At 41.3% G+C, this 22,093-nt stretch overlaps 1 protein-coding gene across 4 annotated transcripts in view; it reads right to left on the bottom strand.

Moving 5' to 3' along the window:
• Positions 1-22,093, bottom strand: part of hyd (E3 ubiquitin-protein ligase hyd) — a 1,108,663-nt gene that overhangs the window by 567,266 nt on the left and 519,304 nt on the right. For all 4 annotated transcript variants that reach the window (XM_067760031.1, XM_067760029.1, XM_067760028.1 and 1 more), the window contains one exon: positions 18,713-19,188. In XM_067760031.1, coding sequence (XP_067616132.1) covers positions 18,713-19,188 — 476 coding nt within the window. The remainder of the gene's footprint in view (positions 1-18,712; positions 19,189-22,093) is intronic.

Raw genomic sequence — 22,093 nt, 5'->3', positions numbered from 1 at the left:
AAATTTCGTGAAAATGGCACTGCAAATTATTGGGGTTTCCATGTAAGTAGGAAGCTCTGGATTAAAGTAGATCGTAGAGAATCTAAAGGGTAATACAAAAAGGCCTATAATACAAAATCGGAAAAATTCCACATTCACACTTCTGGCTAGTGGGCGACGATATTATATGGTTGAATTTTTCGGCTCATTTCTAGGGCACTGAGTGCTACGTTGTTGTTGCTGTTGTAGCAATGCTCGCCCCACCCAATAGCCGCGACCGATCACAAATTGTCGTCAATATCCTCTAACGGGAGTCCAAGGAAACTTGCCGTTTCAACAGGGGTGGACCATAAGGAAAGGGGTGTTAGAGGCGTTGGTTCCACATTACAATTTATTTTTTATTTATTTATTATTATTATTATTATTTTGTATGTCGGGGTTGATTATGGATAGGTAAGAGTTTAACCTGTTACAGTATCCAGAACGAAGTTGAGCAAGAGTGACACGCGTTTCCCTGGGGAGTATGCGTTCCTCTACTGCGAGTTCTGGATATTTTTCTTCAAGTACTGGATTCACCGGGCAATTCCTGGCATAAAGGTCCGACGCCTGTTTATGGAGTTCACCAAGGACCTGCTTGTGTTTTTTCACTTCATACGGCTGGGTTCTCAGGTGCCGTATTTCCTCAAAATGCTTACGGAGATGACTGCTTAAGCCCCTAGGCGGTGATGGTTCATCAATCAGATGTCTGTTGGCATGCCCAGGTTTCTGGGTATTCAACAGGAACTGTTTGGTCAGCATCTCATTTCTCTCCCTGATGGGGAGTATTCTCGCCTCATTATGCAGATGGTGTTCTGGGGACATAAGAAGACAGCCCGTGGCGATTCTGAGAGCAGTACTTTGGCAGGCCTGTAGTTTCTTCCAGTGGCTGATTTTTAGGCTTGGCGACCATATGGGTGACGCGTAGCACGTAATCGGCTGGCTAATTGCTTTGTATGTAGTCATGAGCGTTTCTTTATCTTTTCCCCAAGTACTGCCAGCGAGGGATTTGAGGATTTTGTTACGGCTCTGAATTCGCGGAACAATTGCGGCTGCGTGCTCGCCAAAATGTAGATGTTGTTGTTGTTGTAGCAGTGCTTCGCCCCACCTAATAGACGCGACCGATCACAAACTGTCATCAATATCCTCTAACGGGAGTCCAAGGAAACTTGCTGTTTCAACAGGGGTGGACCATAGGGAAAGGCGTGTTAGAGGCGTTGGTTCCAGATTACAATTATAGAGATGGTTGGTGTCATGTGGGGACACATTGCAAGCGGGGCATACATTTTGTATGTCGGGGTTGATTCTGGATAGGTAAGAGTTTAACCTGTTACAGTATCCAGAGCGAAGTTGAGCCAGAGTGACACGCGTTTCCCTGGGGAGTATGCGTTCCTCTTCCGCAAGTTTTGGATACTTTACTTTGAGTACTGGGTTCACCGGGCAATTCCCGGCATAAAGGTCCGACGCCTGTTTGTGGAGTTCACCAAGGACCTGCTTGTGTTTTTTCGCATCATACGGCTGTGTTCTCAGATGCCGTATTTCCTCAAAATGCTTACGGAGATGACTCCTTAAGCCCCTAGGCGGTGATGGCTCGTCAATCAGATGTCTGTTGGGATGCCCAGGTTTCTGGGTATTCAACAGGAACTGTTTGGTCAGCATCTCGTTTCTTTCCCTGATAGGGAGTATTCTCGCCTCATTATGTAGATGGTGTTCTGGGGACATAAGAAGACAGCCCGTGGCAATTCTGAGAGCAGTATTTTGGCAGGCCTGTAGCTTCTTCCAGTGGGTAATTTTTAGGCTTGGCGACCATATGGGTGACGCGTAGCACGTAATCGGCTGGCTAATTGCTTTGTATGTAGTCATGAGCGTTTCTTTATCTTTTCCCCAGGTACTGCCAGCAAGGGATTTGAGGATTTTGTTAGGGCTCTGAATTCTCGGAACAATTTCGGCTGCGTGCTCACCAAAATGTAGATACTGATCAAACGTCACACCCAAGATTTTGGGGTGTAGGACAGTCGGTAGCGTAGAGCCATCGACGTGGATGTTCAAAATGGTCGACATTTGGGACGTCCATGTTGTAAATAAGGTCGCGGAAGATTTAGTCGGTGATAATGCCAGGTTTCGCGAGGCGAAAAAACTGGAGAGATCAGGGAGGTAGCCGTTTATTTTATTGCATAGCTCATCGATCTGTGGGCCTGGGCCTGTGGCCATTACTGTGCAGTCATCGGCGTAGGAAACGATTGTGACTCCTTCCGGTGGTGAAGGTAGCTTAGATATGTAGAAATTAAACAGAAGTGGGGATAGGACACCACCCTGTGGCACCCCTTGTTTAATTCTCCTTGGCTTTGATGTTTCGTTTCTAAATAGCACCGATGCCTGCCGACCACCCAGATAATTTGCGGTCCACCTTTTAAGACATGGGGGAAGGGTAGACCCTTCCAGGTCTTGCAGTAACGAGCCATGGTTGACCGTATCAAAAGCTTTTGATAGGTCTAGCGCTACGAGTACTGTTCTATGGTGGGGATTTTGATTTAAACCGCGATTTATCTGGGTGCTAATGGCATTTAGCGCGGAGGTAGTGCTATGGAGTTTTCTGAAGCCATGCTGATGGGAGGCTAGTTGCAAATTTGCTTGGAAATAAGGGAGCAAAATGGCTTCGAGCGTATTTGCTACTGGCGATAGGAGAGATATCGGACGATACGACTCTCCTATGTTAGCTGGTTTACCAGGCTTTAGTAGCGGGACCACCTTGGCCATTCTCCATTTCTCGGGTATGACAAAGGTGGAAAGAGACAGGTTGAAGACCTGCGCTAAATATTTGAAACCCTCTTTCCCTAGGCTTTTAAGCATCGGCATGGCTATGCCGTCTGGGCCCACTGCTTTGGATGGTTTAGCGCGACCAATGGCGTCCTCAACCTCTTTAGCGGTGATGGTGATTGGTGACGCGCTGAATTTGTGTTTATGTGCGTGTCTGTTGGCCCTCCGTCTAACTTTGTCGACCGTAGAATGCATTATATATTGTCGGCATAAAGCGCTCGCGCATTTTTTCGCATCCGACAGCACTTTGTCGCCAAAGGCGATGGAAACTTGGTCTTTGTGCTTAGTCGGATTCGATAGGGACTTTACGGTGGACCAAAGTTTACCCACACCGGTAGAGAGGTTACAACCTCTTAGGTGCTCCTCCCATTTCGCCCGCTTGTGTTCATCCACAAGCAATCTGATGCGTTGGTTTATATCCCTTATTTGGGGGTCGCCTGGATCAAGCTGCCTTATAAGGTCACGTTCTCTCGCTAAGTTTGCGGCCTCCGCCGGGAAGTGGGGCCGGATTTCGGGAATTCTCCCGGCGGGAATGAAACGTGCCGAGGCGGATTCAATGACCTTGCGGAAGGCACGCTCCCCTTGGCGGGCATCAGTCGGGATAGGGAGGGCAGCAAAGGGGTTGTCTGTAAAGGATTTATATTCTTCCCACTTTCCTTTTTTAAAGTTTATGAAAGTGCGTTTTTCGGTGACGATGAAGTCGGCGGTACGCTCGAGCGAAACAAGTATAGGCAGGTGGTCGGATGCCAATGATACCATCGGCTGCCAGTTGACGCAGTTTACGAGTTCTGCGCTCACGATTGAGATATCTGGCGAACTGTGACAGCTTCCTACCATACGTCTGGGGGCGCCTCCGTTTATTGTGCAGAACGTCGTTTCTTCTATTTGATCCGCCAACATCTCGCCCCTACTGTCCGCCCGCAAATTTGAATGCCATAGATCATGATGGGCATTGAAGTCGCCTAAAATAATGCGATTGTTTCCAGTGAGTAAGGCTCTGATATTAGGGCGGTATCCACCGGGGCAACAGGTGGCAGGGGGGATGTAGATGTTGATGATTTCTAGGTTTGCATCGCCTGACCGGACAGATAGGCCTTGACGTTCTAAGACGTTGTCCCTGCGGTCGATGCCAGGATCAAATATGTGATATTGCACAGAGTGGTGTATTATAAACGCGAGGCCGCCTCCATTTCCGCTCTCGCGATCTTTTCTGTGGACATTATACCCAGAGCAGGTCTGCAATGCAGATCGTGCTGTCAGTTTAGTCTCTTGAATCGCAGCGATGCGGATGTGTGCCGCTTCATGAAATTGACTATCTCCGTAATCTTCCCAGTTAGTCCATTACAGTTTAACTGCAGAATTCTGAAGTGCACTCTGGGGGTAAGTGACGGGTGACTACGCCTGGGTTGAGGAAGGCCAGGACGCAATTGCTGTTGTGGCCCTGGGACTGGGCGTCCTTGGGCAAGCATTGGGGTACCCGGATGATTTGTGTTTGCGACCTGGCAACATGGCGCGATGAAACCCGTCGAGGGGTTGCCATCGCGGAGACCAGAACATCTAGGAAAGTGGCACCACCCAAGGCAGGAGCTGCATTGGGCGGATGTCGCAAACATATATATTCTGTGCTGGCAAACGGTGCAAACGGAGGTAGGGACTAAGAGTCTGTTTCCCTGACCTACACGATTGCTGCCGGAAAAGAGGGGGGGAGAAGACGGGGGCAGGGGCTGCTGCTCAGTATTGCTTCCGACTCTACTACGAAGATTGTAGTTATGAGTGGTAGCAGCTGTTTGAGTTGTTGGCGCCGTAAGGAGCGAGCAGCAGCGGGTACTTGTTGTGGCTTGCTGAGCAGCGGGGCTGCTGGAAGGTAATGGGGGGCGCTTAGACGTAGACTACGGGGCGCCCTTGGGCGTGAACAGCAAGGAGCCACAAAAGATTTATAAAAGTTACGTGGACGTCGGGTTTTGGGATCAAGCCCAGAACAACCTGTCCGATGCAACCATCCCTTACACGAGACACACTGAACAGAGTATGACCGTCCTAAAAAGATTCTTTTCCGGCAGATGCAGCAAAACCATTTCTCAGGACCGGGGTCAGGAGACGGACCCGGATTGGATTCGATACCTTCCCGGAGCAAGAGAATATGAAGCAGTCCTGCTGCAAGGAGCTGCTGGGAGGATGACAATTTGTGGGAGGGACGAAACAAATTAAATGGGGTTACACTGAAATTACAGTCCTTGGTCGGGAAAAATCCCGAGTCGCTCCGGTACATAGAACCGACTGCCTTGGGAAGTGTCCAAAATGTAGATCCTGATCAAACGTCACACCCAAGTCGGTAGCGTAGTGCCATCGACGTGGATGTTCAAAATGGTCGACATTTGGGGCGTCCATGTTGTAAATAAGGTCGCGGAAGATTTAGTCGGTGATAATGCCAGGTTTCGCGAGGCGATACGTCAATTTGGGTGGTTAATTTTCTGTTAAAAATATTTTTATAATAGTTTGAAGCAGGGGCTGATTATAATATAATTCCTTGCAAAACTAATAATTTTGAACTTTAAATATGTTTGGATCAAGATAGAAATTATTTTCGGATTTTTATTTTTTGAGTCCGATAGAACTAGTTAAACTTTAATTTCCGGACTTTTATTTTTAAAAGTCCTAGTTTAACTAGTTCTACCGGACTCAAAAAACAAAAATACAGATTTTACTTTTATATGTGGACTTTTATGGAAAAAGTTTGAAAAATAAAAAGGATGCATAATTCGACATGCTATTGCAATAGGGATACCGGGAACTCAAACGTTTTCACCTAGGACAATTTTTCGACCAGGATTTTTTCGACTCCGAAAAAAAAAAAATTATTATTTTCTGTCCCTGGTTTGAAGAATTTGCTATATTTTTTTACTTTGCCTTTTTCATTAAAAATGCATTCATTTTACTACTATGAAAACATTATGCAGCCAAATACAACGTTCAGAATAAATTCATATGGAGTATTTCTGAATACATCGGTGTAGTATAAAAATACTCGTAAATAAATCATGTTTTTATATTGTTAAATATACAGATTTATTTCGGGTTGATTCATTTTACATTTAAAAATCAAATAATTTTCAATTAGAAAAATTTATAAAACAAAGATGTATAGATATCTATTCCCGCTAGTTTCATCTTATTGAGTGTAATACGAGACTGAACATAATGTCGTCAGCCAGTTAATAATATATATCATAATATCTCAAAAAATTAGAATTTCGCATTACATCAGTTTACAATAAAAGGTACATATTTTTTCTTTTTATTGCAATTATGGTTCTTATATTCTGTATATATTCGCTTGTTAAAAATAAATTAAAGCGATTGCTATAGCTGTAAAAGTAGCGGCGATTCAAAAGTCGCCATCACTATTTTCACTGATAGTTCAAAATCGCTGTATCTAGAACTGTTGTATCTCCTGCTTGGTAATTGAGCTATACGCGTGTGTATGTGTGAGTAACAACTTCGGCTGAAGACTACATGTGTGTGAGTGAGTTATCTCTTCGTCGCCTTCTACGAATGTGTATAAGTGATGATTGATGTGTTCATGCTTGTGTACATGTACCATGTAGCTTGCTTTAATGTTTTTTTTTGTTGTGCCTTTACTTACTAACAGCTTAGTGATGCTAAAATGCGCCACACTATGATAAATAGGGCAGAATGTTTGCTTTAAAGAATGTATAAAAAAAAATTATTCAGTTGTATCAATGGAATGGAAGCAGAATATTTGTCAAAATTGTGTAAAGGCATAAATAAATGTAAAAAAAGGTTTTTTCCGAATTTATAGAATATTGAATTATTCGTCAGTATCAAATGTTTGTTATAAAACTGATTCGCAGACGGTATAAAAAATTAAATGAATGAATTTTAATCATAAACAAATGAGCCAAGATCCCGCATTCCGGAATTGTTGTATTTGTAATCGAATTTTAAAAAAAAGTTTGATGACGTAGCGCTTTTGAAGTTTTTCGATTTATTACATTTCTCTCATATTTCGCTACCAGTGTTCGGAGTATTTAAAACTGTTACCTGAGTAAACGACTACGGTGGAGTAAAAATAAAATTTTCGGAGTATATTTTTTTCTCCTTTCTGAAAGCGGGCGAACAACCAACAACAAATTGATTCGGTGTCTTGGCAATCCCTTCCATTGCTTTTTCCATGTAATCTCTCTCGGCAAAAAAGTTATCTGCCTTATCAGATGCACATGGAGTCGGCCTAAAACGTGCAGGATGACCAAATAATGCTTCCATTAGCGCACTACATTCTGGAAGAAAAGTGGGCTCTATCTCCCCGAATATTTATCGCAAAAAATATTATTATTATTTTCGGGTTATCATACATATTTCATGCTCTTCTAATGACAGAAGGCTACAAGACCGTGGCAAATTCCTGTAGGAATGATAATGATGATCTGACGTACAGAGTGTGAGGGAAAACGAAGCCGATACCCCGATTGCCGATGATGAAAAAGACGGCATCCAACTTTGGCGAACTGAGAATGGCAATATCACGGCTAAGAAATCTCAAAGTGCCAAGTAATGACGGGATACCCGGGCTGCTTAAACATGGAGGCGAAGAGTTGGTATAAGATACAGAAGCTAAAAAAGTGGGGATTGTAGTAAATGTGGACAAGACGAAGTACTTGCTGTTATCGTGGCCTTTGTAGCCACGTCACTATTGACTGATATAAATTCGGGACTGTGAAGGATTTCGTCTATTTGGGAAGCAGCATTAAAAGCAAAAACAATGTCAGCCTAGAAATCAGACGGGGAATAACTCTTGCCAACAAGTGCTTCTTTAAGCAATTGAAAAGTAAAGTCCTGTCTCGACTAACAAAATTCTCGCTCTACAAGTCACTCATCATAACTGTCCTGATGGATGGCTCGGAATCATGGAAGGTGACTAGAGAAGATGAGATGGCTCTTGGAGTATTCGAGAGACAAGTTTTCAGGAAGTTTTATAGTCCTATTCGTGATGTCGACGGCGAGTACCGAAGGAGGTATAATGATGAGCTAGTGCAGCGAATAAAAACAGAAAGCTTCGCTAGCTAGGTCATGTTATGCGGATGGACAAATACGCTCCGGCCAAGAAAGAAAGTTACCGCGGTTTTTAAACAGAGGAAAGAAAAGACCTTCACTGAGTTAGGAGAGACAGTTGGAGTTAGATTTGACCTCGTGTGGTGCTCACAATTGGCGACTGTTATCGCTGCCCTAACTGACTCAACGTACTCCATTTTTATATAAAACTTCAAGAAGTCCTGTATGTTGAATTTTGGCAGGATTTTCAGATTACGTTCTGACAAATTTTTTGCTTACTTTTTACTTCTTCAATTCTCATTCCGTACGAAAAAAAAAATTGTAAGCAAAATGTGAACAAACATGACACGAACAATGAATTCACTTCATTTCATCCAATCGTCACTTGTAAACAATCAGCTATTCATACGGATGTATATGTGACCCGGCCTTTGCAAAGGTGGCTTATGACTCAAAAAAAAGAAGACTACTAAGAAACTGAAGAAATGCATTGTTTATCTTTAACAGCTGTTTCTCGCAATTTCTTTTTTGAGTCATAAGCCACATTTTCATAGGCCGGGTCACATATAATGAAAACTTCAACCAAAAGATATTAGGTAGTAATACTATTTAGTTTTCAGCTAGACCCAAATAAACCTTTAAGATAAAAAATGTAGTAGGAGGTAAGAGCGGAGCAAAATACTCCGATTGGAATAAAGTCTGAACACTGAGTCAGCAATAAAACATGTTGTCAAAAGCGTGACGTCACGCCAAGAACTTTTACTCCCCAGCCAACTATGATTTTTTTGCTCTCTAATTTTTTAATGCGAGATCTGTTTATTGGTTCATGGAATTTTAATTCTTTGTATAAGAATTTTTCTGAACCCTGCTATTCTAAGTGGGCTTCTTGGATGAAACACCAATTTATTGGGGTAATAGTGGCATTTAGAGCGGCACGGTGCTATGTAGTTTTACAAGCCCTCGCTCATGGTTTGCGAACCGCAGATAAGGGCGCACAATGGCTATATTATGGTTTTCTTTCAAGACTTCGCAGCAAAAAAGTATCAGTCTTACACAAGTTGTTTTGAATTGCTAATTTTCAATTTAACCCATATGACAAGGTTAGTCGTAGTGCTTACAAACAATTAGACTTCAAAAACCTTCTGCTTTAGTCAAAAATTTCTAAATGAATTTACCTTTAAGTTATTACTCTGGATACTGTAACAGGTTAGGCTCTTACTTGTACAGAATCAACACCGACATATATACGTGTATGTTCTGCATGCGATGTGTCCCCACATGACACCAACCATCATTTCAACTGTAATGTTGAACCTACACCGGTAACACCAATCTCCCTATGGTACGCCCCTGTTAAAACTGCCAGTTTCCATGGACTTCCGTTAGAGGAATTTGATGACAATTTCTTATTAATTAACAACAACTGTTAATACAATAACAACATAATATTTTCCAATAATGAAACTTTTTTAAAAACAAATTTATAGAGCACACGTTAATACTTGACTCTATCAAAGGCGAACATCCGAGTTATCCACGAAAAAGTTGTTTTAGGTGTTGTCTCTCTTGTGAATTTTCTAATACAATAGCGACCTATTTCCAATTTTGAAGGACAACACAAATGTTTTGGAAGCTTGCTTTAAAAAACAGAAAAATTCCTTTCTTTTCTTATGAATCTGTCTTCGAAAAATTTTTTTGGTCCACTACCCAGCCGAGTGTTTTATAATATTGTAACGAATTTTGGGGAATTGCGATTTTTATGCACCTTCTGCTAACGTTCGAATCGCTAAACTGTTGAATAAATCACTACAATATTAAATATTGCAAACTGCTCTTTATTTATAATACTTTGGGAGTAGTACTTCACAATTATACTTCACAACCAATAGCGTGTTCAAATCAAAACTGTTTCGTCATTCCTCAGCTTGCGCTGCTTTTATGCTCTCTGTTGCCTCGTTCGCATATTTCACCAAAGGTATAGACGTTCCACCTTCTAGAATTGTAGTATCTCATGCTTGGTTAGTCACCAGCTATATACATGTATATATGTAGTCTACGCCTCTCCAATAGCCATATGCGTGTGTATGTGTAAGGACCTACTTCTTATGACTACATATTTGTGTGTGTGAAATATCTCTTCGTCGCCTTCTACATAAGCGTGGCTGCTTTATCGTTGTTGTGCATTTATTTAGTAGCAGCTTAGTGATGCTAATATTCGTCACACTGCCCTCCACCTAAGTCTGATCGTCAAGATCAGACAAATTTCTCGATCCAACCGCTGCTAGCCTCTCCAAATGAACCACCCTTCTATTTCCTGGTTTTCCACTTGTTTGTATGCGGTAGATGGCATCACTGATCCTCTTCAGAAATTTGTACAGGCCTTCCCAACTGCACCAAAATTTGGATGGGCCACCTTTCCGCCGGTGAGGGTTGTATAACACCACAAAATCTCCCTCCAAGAAACCTTCCGAATTGTTGTTCTCGTCGTACTTGTGTTTCATCTTACTACTCAATAAACTGGGTGGTTGCCTCGCACGCCGTTGCTTGGCCACTGGACTACTCTGAAGAGGTTGAGCTTGACCGATTGGCTTTGCATAATCAGTATCGTTCTGACGTTTCACAACAGTAGTGTGCCCTGGGTTTGTTAATTAGGGTTTGTTAATGCCAGTGTTCTCCTCGCAGCTTTTGATTTGTTTGTCCCATTCGTTCCATCAACCTTTGCCCGATCTACTGCCTTTGACTTTTGTGGTCTTTGTCGAATCTCCTCCACCAGCACTCGCTTGCTGCTGAACCCTTTCTCCAGACTAAAGTAAAGTGGCACATCCTTGTTCTTATAGCGCATAATTCTTCTTTGCATGTCGACCCTGATGCCATGGTCAACTAAGAAGTCCACTGCCAATATGACTACATCAATGATCTCTGCCACAACGAATTTGTGTAGAACCGTGACCTTTCCAATTAAGACTTCACATACCACTGAATTTGGTTATACTCGCCAGTAACCGTACGCAATCTTGCTCCAGGTAATGGCTTTACTCCCCTGTTGACCAAATCAGATCGGATTAATAAGGAATAAGATGCGCCGGTATCTACAGCCAGTACACGCTCCTTGCCATCCATATTTCCTCTGATGGTAAGACTGCTCGATTTTCTTCCCATTTGTGATACAAATATCGCGGGACATTCCACAGCTGGAGCTAGCTCTTGATCTTTAAATCTGATTCGCTCTTGCACATCTCCTCCAGCTTTGTTCTTAATACCACCCATGCTGGTGGAACCACTAGAAGCAACATCGCAATGACGTGCAATGTGAGCTGCCTTCCCGCATTTGAAGCATTTGATTACTCTGTCACTCCGCTTTTGCGATCCTTTCAGCGCCTCCAATATTGTGTTCACTCAGTTTGGCCTTTCTACTTCCACACGGCGTGCTTTGAAAGCTGGCTTACACAGAAGCTATGCTGTTTCCTGAGCCAGTGCAGCAAATGTTGGTTTTGGATTCGCCTATGTAGCTCGTCTCGTTTCGACATCCCGTATTCCATTTATAAACCTCTGAATTTTAAGCCTCTCGGTGTATTCCACAGGTGCGTCCACATTTGCGAGATGAGCCAATCTTTCAACATCCGCAGCAAGCTCTTGAAAAGTCACATTCGATTTTTGGTAACGGTTTTGCAATTCTATTTGATATATCTATTTTCTTTGCTCGCTTCCGTAACGTCTCTCGACAGTGGCCTTAAATGCTTCATAACTGTACTGTTCGTATCCTGGAATAGTGTGTAAGATTTCAGCTGCAGGCCCTTTCAATGCACAGTGCAGCATTTTCAGTTGTTCACTGCTGACGTCTTCTCAAATTGTAGCGACTTCTGCCTGAAATTGAGCCATTTTCGCATCCTGCGCTTCCAGTTTTGATGATAACCTTGCTTCATGTGCTTCTAACTGTGCAGACATTTGTGCGACCTGCAATGATAAGCCCTCCTCCTGTGCTTCCAATTTGGATGTCATATATGTCTTTTGTTCCTCCAGTTGCGATGCATATTGTGTGCAGATATTGCAGCCAATATCATGTTCAAGTCTGTGCTCGTAACTGTCTGCGATGTTTCAGTTTTCTCTCCCATTTTTGTTGTTGCCTCTTCCCTATCAGGTTGAAATACATACTCCTCCACATTGATTCCTTCCGACTCCATAAACTCTCGTAGTCGTTCCTGAAGTTCGGATTTATTGCCGGTTGTATTCGATCCACGGCTCTCCAACTCCTTCAGTTATCGGATCTTCAATTAACTTCGCCATGTCCAAGTTCTATTCGAAATCTTCGGAATTTATTCAACAATTGCTCTTCTGACACCAATTGTAACGAATATTGGGGAATTCCAATTTTTATGCACCTTCTGCTAACGTTCGAATCGCTAAACTGCTGAATAAATCACTCCAATATTCAGTATAGCAAACTGGTCTTTATTTAGATTACTTTGGGGATAGTCTTTCACAATTATACTTCACAACCAATAGAGTGTTTAAATAAAAACAGATTCGTCATTCCTCAGCTTGCGCTGCTCTTATACTCTCTGTTGCCTCGTCCGCATATTTCTCCAAAGGTCTAGACGTTTCACCTTCTAGAATTGTTGTATCTCATGCTTGGTTAGTTACCAGCTATATACATGTATATCTGTAGTCCACGCCTTTTTGTTGTTGTTTTAGCAGTGCTTCGCCCCATCCAATAGGTACGACCGATCACAAATTGTCATCAATGTCCTCTAACGGGAGTTCAAGGAAACTTGCAGCTTCAACAGGGGTGGACCATAATGAGAGGGGTGTTAGAGGCGTTGGTTCCCCATTACAATTAAAGAGATCGTTGGTGTCATGTGGGACACATTGCAAGCGGGCATACATTTTGTATGTCGGGGTTGATTCTGGATAGGTAAGAATTTAACCTGTTACAGTATCCAGATCGAAGTTGAGCTAGAGTAACACGCGTTTCCCTGGGGAGTATGCGTTCCTCTTCCGCAAGTTTTGGGTACTGTTCTTTGAGTACTGGATTCACCGGGCAATTCCTGGCATAAAGGTCCGACGCCTGTTTGTGGAGTTCGCTGAGGACCTGTTTGTGTTTTTTTGCTTCATACGGCTGAGTCCTCAGGTGCCGTATTTCCTCATAATGCTTACGGAGATGACTCCTTAAGCCCCTGGGCGGTGTTGGCTCATCAATCAGATGTCTGTTGGGATGCCCAGGTTTCTGGGTATTCAACAGGAACTGTTTGGTTAGCATCTCATTTCTCTCCCTGGTGAGGAGTATTCTCGCCTCATTATGCAGATGGTGTTCTGGGGACATAAGACAACCGGTGGCGGTTCTGAAGGCAGTATTTTGGCAGGCCTTTAGCTTCTCCCAGTGAGTGGTCTTTAGGCTTGGCGACCATATCGGGGACGCGTAGCATGCAATCGGCTGGTCAATTGCTTCGTAAGTGGTAATGAGCGTTTCTTTATCTTTTCCACAAGCACTGCCAGCAAGAGATATGAGGATTTTATTACGGCTCTGGATTTTCGGTACAATTGCGGCTGCATGCTTACCAATGCTGATCAAAAGTCACACCCAAGATTTTGGGGTGTATGACAGTCGGTAGCGTAGTGCCATCGACGTGGATGTTCAAAATGGTCGACATTTGGGACGTCCATGTTGTAAATATGGTCGCGGAGGATTTAGTTGGTGATAATGCCAGGTTTCGCGTGGCGAAAAAACTGGAGAGATCAGGGAGGTAGTCGTTTATTCTGTTGCAAAGCTCATCGACCTGTGGGCCTGTGGCCATTATTGTGCAGTCATCGGCGTAGGAAACGATAGTAACTCCTTCTGGTGGCGAAGGTAGCTTTGATATGTAGAAATTAAACAAAAGTGGGGATAGGACACCACCCTGTGGCACACCTTGTTTAATTCTTCGTGGTTTTGATGTTGCGTTTCTAAATTGCACCGATGCCTGCCCACCACCCAGATAATTTGCGGTCCACCTTTTAAGACTTGGGGGAAGGGTGTCAAAAGCATCAAAAGCTTTTCATATGTCTGGCGCAACGAGTACTGTTCTATAGTGGGGGTTTTAATTTAAACCGCAATTTATCTGGGTGCTAATGGCATTTAGCACGGTGGTTGTGCTATGAAGTTTTCTGAAGCCATGCTGATGAGAGGCTAGTTGCAAATTTGCTTTGAAATAGGGGAGCAAAATTGTTTCGAGTGTCTTGGCTACTGGCGATAGCAGAGATATCGGGCGATATGAATCTCTTATGTTAGCTGGTTTCACAGGCTTTAGTAGCGGGACCACCTTGACCATTTTCCATTTTTCGGGAATGACAAAGGTGAAAAGAGACAGGTTGAAGACATGTGCTAAATATTTGAAACCCTCTTTTCCTAGGCTTTTAAGCATCGGTATGGCTATGCCGTCTGGGCCCATGGCTTTAGATGGTTTAGCATGACCGATGGCATCCTCTAACTCTTTGGCGGTGATGGTAATTGGGGACGTGCTGAATTTGTGTTTCTATGCGCGTCTGCTGGCCCTCCGTCTAACTTTGTCAACCGTAGAATGCATTACACGACTCTACAAAAAAAATGTGTTCTTTGTCCTAAAGTTTATTTCATGATTTTCTGTTTTATCATAAACAAAAACGAAAATACCTTTTTTCGGAATAAAGTTTGCTTTCGTAATAGTTATAGTAACAATACTCATGGCGCTAGATGTGTTTTGTACAAATCTAGAATAAGCTAAAATGTCGTCGTGAAAGTGTAAATATGAAGCTTATGCTTTTTGTTATATATGTATGTGAGAAATTTATTAAATTTCGAGACACAAAATATGAATTAAATACATCTCTCATCCTCTGTGAAGCGTACGAAGCGTATTTGTGCTGCCCTGCTTGGAATCAAGACAAGATTAATTATTTTAAATGGGCTCCACATGTTGCTTGTAGTTATTGTAAAAGATGTTTGGAAGGTAAACAAATTTTATTTAAAAAGTAAATTAAATAAAGTAGACATATTGATTTCTCTTTCTATATCTTAGTTTGGTATCGAGGTGAGAAATTATCTATGAAATTTGCAACACCAAGAATCTGGCGAGAACCAAAAGACCACGTTAGAGACTGCTAATTTTGCATTGTGAATCCGAGTAAAAGACGTAGAGGTAAAAATGCAAAACCTATAGAATATCCTGATCTTGAATCTTCTTCTGCTTCAGTCGCACACGATCTGCCGCGACCAGTTCCAGAGCCACCGAAAAAACTATCGCAGAGAAGTGGCTCATCTCTTAGTTCTTATAAAAGCAATGCCGATAAAGTGTTTTTACCGACACCAGAACAACCGAAACATCATTTCGTCACTACTGAAGATTAATTATTTGATTAGAGATTTAAATTTTCCAAAGAGTAAAGCTGAGCTTTTAGGCTCTTCTTCGAACGATAAAGTTGTTCGCCAATATAATGAAAACATGATGGGAGACTATATTTGGGGTTTACTGAGGGATAGTACCTATGAACATAAAAGAAAAAGTAAAAGTGCACAATTTTAAATAATTTTCCACTTTTTTGTAAGTTATTTCGATATTAAAACGTTATAAAAATATTTATTTGAATTGGTTCATTTTCAAGTTAAAATTAAAACCACAGATTTTGAAAAATTTCGTTCAAGCGGTTTCCTAAATAGGAAAGCATACTTTTTCATGCCATATATTATTTTTCGTCAAATTACGACCTAAAGAATTGAAATTTAATGCTTTGAAGTCAAAGTCAAATTTTGTGTTGACCCGTGTTATATATTGTCGGCGAAACGCGCTCTCGCATTTTTTCGCATCCGACAGCACTTTAACGCCAAAGGCGATGGAAATTATGTCTTGTGCTTAGACGGATTCGATAGAGACTTTACGGTGGACCAAAGCTTACCCACACCGGCAGAGAGGCTCCTCCCATTTCGCCCGCTTGTGTTCATCCACAAGCAATCTGATGGGTTGGTTTATATGCCTTATTTGGGGGCCGCGGGATCGAGCTGTCTTATGAGGTCACGTTCTCTCACTAAATTTGCGGCCTCGGCCGTAAAATGAGGCCGAATTTCAGGAATTCTTCCGGCGGGAATAAAGCGAGCCGAGGCGGATTCAATGACATTGCGGAAAGCACGCTCCCCTTGGCGAGCATCAGTCGGGATAGGGAGGGCAGCAAAGCGGCTATCTGTAAAGGATTTGTACTCATCCCACTTTCCTTTTTTAAAGTTTTTGACAGTGCGTTTTTCCGTGAGGATGAAGTCGGCGGTACGCTCGAGCGAAATAAGTATTGGTAGGTGGTCGGATGCCAATGTTACCATCGGTTGCCAGTTGACACAGTTTACGATTCCTGCGCTCACGATTGATATATCTGGCGAACCGTGACAGCTTCCTACCATACGCGTGGAAGCGTCATCGTTTATTGTACAGAACGTCGTTTCTTCTATCTGATCCGCCAAAATCTCACCCCTGCTGCGGAAACCAGTTATGGGAGAAAAGTAGGTATTATGAATGTGAGGGAGAGAGAGATTTCTCCGCCATTTCATAGGAATTTTTTCACTAGTTAAAGTAAAGGGAATGCGTCAAAATAGTTAAAGGAAATTGGTTATTTTAAGAAAGAACACTTATTTCTACATTTGTGCTAAAATATGTATTTACATTCTACCACAATATACTCACTGTTAATACAACAACAACAACCACAATATTCTTTATTTTAAGTCGAAAAATATATCATAAGCAACGGAAGAGCTCTTTGCATATTTGATGCAGCCATCCAGAAATTGCGCAGGGATTTTTTAAGAAGGCTTAAATAGATTTTGGCATATAGCGAAAGGCGAACTCAACTCGACTTGGCCGCCAGAAAATTGCTTTGCAGAATGAATGCAGGCAACTCCGGCGGATTTGTGTTATCCCGCCGGTCTTCTTCTTATGCTCCTCTGTTGATGTTGCTGTGGCACAAATTCATTACTCATTTCAGTGAATAACACATGAAATGCAATACTGTGCATTGTTTATATTTTATTTCTCAGTTTCAAATAAATTTGCAACAATAATTAAACTTCAATTTTTTAAACGAAATAAGAAATGCGCAACGAAATTTCAATTCACAAAACAGCTGACTTCGAAAATTCGAAATTCCTATTCCCCAATTATTCTTCTCCCTAGGAGAAAAGAATTGGAGGAATTTTTCCGCGGGAATAAAAAAATCCGCGAGAACAAAATACCGCGAGAATATTTAGAATTGGTCTGAATGCGATTATCGCCAGTGAGTAAGGCGCTGATATTAGGGCGGTATCCACTGGGGAAGAGGTGACAGGAGGAATGTAGATGTTGATGATTTCTAGGTTTACATCGCCTGACCGGAGAGATATGCCGTGACGTTCAAGGACACTGTCCCTGCGGCCGATGTCAGGATCAAATAAATTGTGTTGCACTGAATATGATAAACGCAAGACCGCCTCCATTTCCGCTATAGCGATCCTTTCTTTGGGGTGCCCGGTGTATTTGGGTTTGCGGCCTGGCAACATGGCGCAATGAAGCCCGCCGGGGGGTTGCTGTCGCAGAGACCAAACCATCTAGGAAATTGACACCGTCCAAGGCAGGTGCTGCATTGGGCGGATGACGCAAACATATATATTCTGTGCTGGAAAACGGTGCAAAAGGTGGTAGGGACTAAGAGTGTGTTTCCCTGACCTATACGATTGCTGCCGGAAAAGAGGGGGAAGAAGACGGGTGCGGGAGCTGATGCTCGGCACTGCTACCGACTATACTACGGAGATTGTAGTTATGAGTGGGAGCGGCCGTATGAGCTGGTGGCGCCGTAGGGCGTGAACAGCAAGGAGCCACAAAAGATTTATAAAAGTTTCGAGGACGTCGGGTTTTGGTATCTAGCCCAGAACAACCTGTCCGATGCAACCATCCCTTGCATGTGACACACTGACAAGAGTATGACCGTCCTAAAAAGATTCTTTTCCGGCAAACGCAGCAAAACCATTTCTCAGGACCGGGGTTAGGAGACGGACCCGGATTGGGTTCGATGCCTTCCCGGAGAAGGAGAGTATGGTGCAGTCCCGCTGCAAGGAGCTGTTGGGAGGATGACAATTTGTGGGAGGGACGCAACAAATAAAATGGGATTACACTGAAATGACAGTCCTTGGTCGGGAAAAATCACACGTCGCTCCGGTACATAGAACCGACTGCCTTGGGAAGCGCCTCCCCATAGCCATATGCGTGTGTATGTGTGAGTAACTGATGACTACATACATATTTATGTGTGTGAAATATCACTTCGTCGCCTTCTACATAAGAACGGCTGCTTTATTGTTGTTGTGCATTTATTTAGTAGCAGCTTAGTGATTAGTGATTCGTCACAGTATAAACATATGATTTTGTATGTTAACAATTAATGTTTAATAAAATGTTCTCTGTACTTTTTTACTTGTCTATTAGGACTGGACTATATATATTAATTAATTGAGGAGTTCAAAGCCAAAACGTAATAAGTGACTCATAACAAGTTCCTAGATAAATGGAGGCATATTTGTAGCAGTTACGAAAGGACACAATTTAGGAGTTCCAAGCCAAAACTCAAAAGGTGCATCCTTAATTTTTTATAAGATATGAATGGGATTTAACTTCACTTTCTATAAAAGAGTATACGAATATACCACAACTGTACTAATCAATACATTTTTTTTCTTGTCTATTAGAACTGTACCCAGTAGATTCAATTCAATTTTGTGTGATTTTCTTATGGAATCGGATATAAGCTTGAGTTTTATACATATAGGTAAATATAAAAATCTTACTTGTAGCTGCACTGCATCTTCCATTTGGGCTTTATAAATAGGTCTGCCACAATAACTTATTTGTTGACAAGCGAAGTTGCTAAGGAGATCTGAAATTTGCCGAACGATTATACTAAATGCACGCGCCAAGTTGCTTGCTGTTGTTGCCATAGTATATTGATCTTGTGGCTGAGCAGCAACTGTAGAACTTGGTTGCACCGTCGAACGACGTAATGCAATGGGATCAACATACATTAGGCTTGACCCAGCAGTTGCGCGAGCTGAAGACCGAGCTGTATCTCTGTTACGAATCGCCCATTGCAAAGATTGAGGTGCCAAGCCATTACGTGCATTTGCACTGGTATTCTGCCGTTCCAACTGATGGTCCGCAAAATTTAAATCATCAGAATGATCGTCTGTTTCTCCATCTTCAGAAGCCTCCTCATCCTGAGGGGACGAATCGCTAGATTCGTCTTCAAGAAACAAAACTCCAATATCTGAAAAGACAACGGGAAAATTTTCTTTATACAAGCAACCAAACTTATCTCGAATTCTTTAAAAACCAGGCAAAAATTATTTGAACTGGATTGTGGCACTAAAAGCCAGCCAGCACAGAAATAATTGAAAATCTTATCCGTATTCACAGCTTCAAAACAGACGTAGCTAACAACATTGGATGAAAGCGTCAAACCCTGAGAGTGCATGAGCACATTGCAAAAAATCATGAGGGCGAAAAATTTATTTGCACTAAAAATGAACTTCATTACTAAAATAATTTTTCACTGCCATAAGTTAGGTCAAATCACCATTTGATATGTTTTTAACAGTCACAGCACAAAATAGCATACTTTTCAATTAATATTCAAAAGCATTTAGATTGTATCGAAAAGGTTACAGTTTGTAGGAATCAACATAAATTGACGAAAACATTCCAAAATTTATGTGAAGTAGTAAATCTTAGTTTGCGTTTCCTAAAGGGGGACTGTTATTAAATTGAAGCAGTCTAAATTAATTTATTAATAATCTTCAGGTTTTATTGCAACCACGGATTCTCCCATCAGGAAATATTCATGCAGATAACATCAAATGTTGCTGAAATCCCTTTAATCGCCGTTTAATGTAGCCAGTTATTGCGAGAACGTTACAAGAATGTAAATTTTGTCATCTTAAAGCACAATTTTGTCTTCGGTATGATATCAAACCAGTTCTTTCTTTAATTAGGTATACTTGCAATGACTAGCCATCTTGTATACTAGGAATGATATATCGACTGCTGAGTGGAATATAACTCTATCTCTGTTGCCGTTTCAAAAACGCCTCAAAAACGTTACAGAATTTCAAAAAACCCTCTGAACCAAAATTCGGCTGAAGAGCGCCCTATCTCAGAATTTGTTTCAAAAGCTCCCTATCTGAGCAAAAATTCAATACATTTCGACGTTAGTTGGACATTTGTGAGAAAATTCTGAGATAGGGGTTGTTCACTGAATTCTGATAGGCCTTTTTTTGAAAAAAGTTCTGAAACAGGACCTTATTCAAACCGAAATAAGGTGGTAATCCACTCAGTAGCCGATATGATTTCAATCTATATGCCTTCTAAATCAGCGTTCCCGAAGTGGCGCAGTAATTTTATACGACATCCAATTATAGCATTTATTTTTCTTTACTGTATTGGCCAGCTTAATTAAAATATGGAGACTGATTAATGAAATCAGCCCCTTTAGTGAAAAAAGTTTTGCCATGTTTTCCCGCGTTCCTGGAGTGATGAATTCACACTTAACAACTTTTAAATCACATCTACACCATAACGCTTTCAATGAATTCTTTGACATGGACTTATTTTAAGATATATAGATAACTTTATTACTTTTTTTCTTACTTAAATTCTTACTAATCCCTTTTCACTTCTTTTTCTCTGTTGAAATTCATTTATGGGCTTAGGACCATTTCCCGAAAAAATTTAGATAGAAGTGAATTTCACAAACACTCTTAAATATGTTAGAATACCAAATACGTTAACCGTAAACCGAGATCTAATTTAAAATTTTCTTAAAGAGCAGAGATAAAATCTTTTCCAATCTAAATTCTCCACATCGATGACTTTGTACCATATCACTGAAGCTGAGTTAGAAGAATCGGAGAATAGTACAGAGGAATATGTGGCTTTGAGGGCAGAAAAAAAGCTACAGCCTAAAAGCAACATATTGTGACTAATATTAGTGACACTAAGTGATACTCACATCACTAGTCTGATGCTAAGTAAATGAAGCCACAACAACAATAAAGCAGGCAGTCACTTGTATCTACATAAAGGAATCAATCATTATGTCTACACATGTGTACGTACACGCAGCGGAGAAGAGACGCACAAACACATGCATATATCTTATCTGAGATGCTCCCAAAAGTAGACAATTATCTGTGGAAGTGTCACTCACATATACACGCGCATATGAGAAGCTATACACGTGCATCTGTAGTTATAATTTTATAGCAGTAACTAAGTTAATTCTGGAAACGCCTAGAAGTATGGAACGAGGCAATCGAAGAGTATAGAAGCGGCAACAGTAGAGGCACGACAATCAGTTTGATTAAGCACGCTATCTGTCGAGCAATAGAAGTGTTATTTTGAAAGTAGTCTAATAAAGACCGTTTTGCATTATCGAATATGGGAGTTGTTTATTCAACAGTTTAGTGATTCGAACGTTAGCAGAAGGTTGCAAACAAGCGGAATTGCAGTAAATTCGTTACAATATAGAATCTGACACAGTATATCGATGATGGCAGAGGCGTTGGCCAGTCATCCTACCGAAAGAAATCATGTTGTTGCTTTGATGCACTTTCATTGTAAGTAGTGTAATCTAGATGAAACTGCCTGAATAATAAAAACCTCGCATAGACTCTATGTGTCCATAGTGTGCAGTTAAAGCTAAATTGAACTAAAAAATATTATAAAAATAGCTCAACGAATTTGTGAAATGTTTTCTTCAAAATAAATGCTTATCTAAAAAAGGGTTAAATAAAAAAGAGTCAAAGTTGTTTCTATGCAGTAGTTAAATTATTAAACAAAAACTAAAAATTTATAAACATTGGATTTTAATAGTAAAACAAAAATTATTACATCGAGTGATAAATACTAAATTTTGAATTGTATTGAACAATTTAATTGAATAACATTTAAAACTAGTGAAAGATTCGATTATTGCTTCTTGATTTTAGTATTACAAACAACCAAATATATACTTATTGACTTTAGTTACACTAAACAATTAATTTACAAAACAAGGCTGATTTAATATTTTAACGTATACGTAATACGAGTGGCCGCTCTTAATCGCGTCTTAAGAAATACTGCCTTCTAATACTGGATTGATGTTGTTCGTTAGTATATTGAGGGTGCAGGAT

The sequence above is a fragment of the Eurosta solidaginis genome, chromosome 1 (assembly GCF_040869045.1).
Source record: "Eurosta solidaginis isolate ZX-2024a chromosome 1, ASM4086904v1, whole genome shotgun sequence".
Lineage (NCBI taxonomy): Eukaryota > Metazoa > Arthropoda > Insecta > Diptera > Tephritidae > Eurosta > Eurosta solidaginis.
The sequence above is the reverse complement of the archived record's forward strand: the minus strand, read 5'-3'. Positions and strand labels throughout refer to the sequence as shown.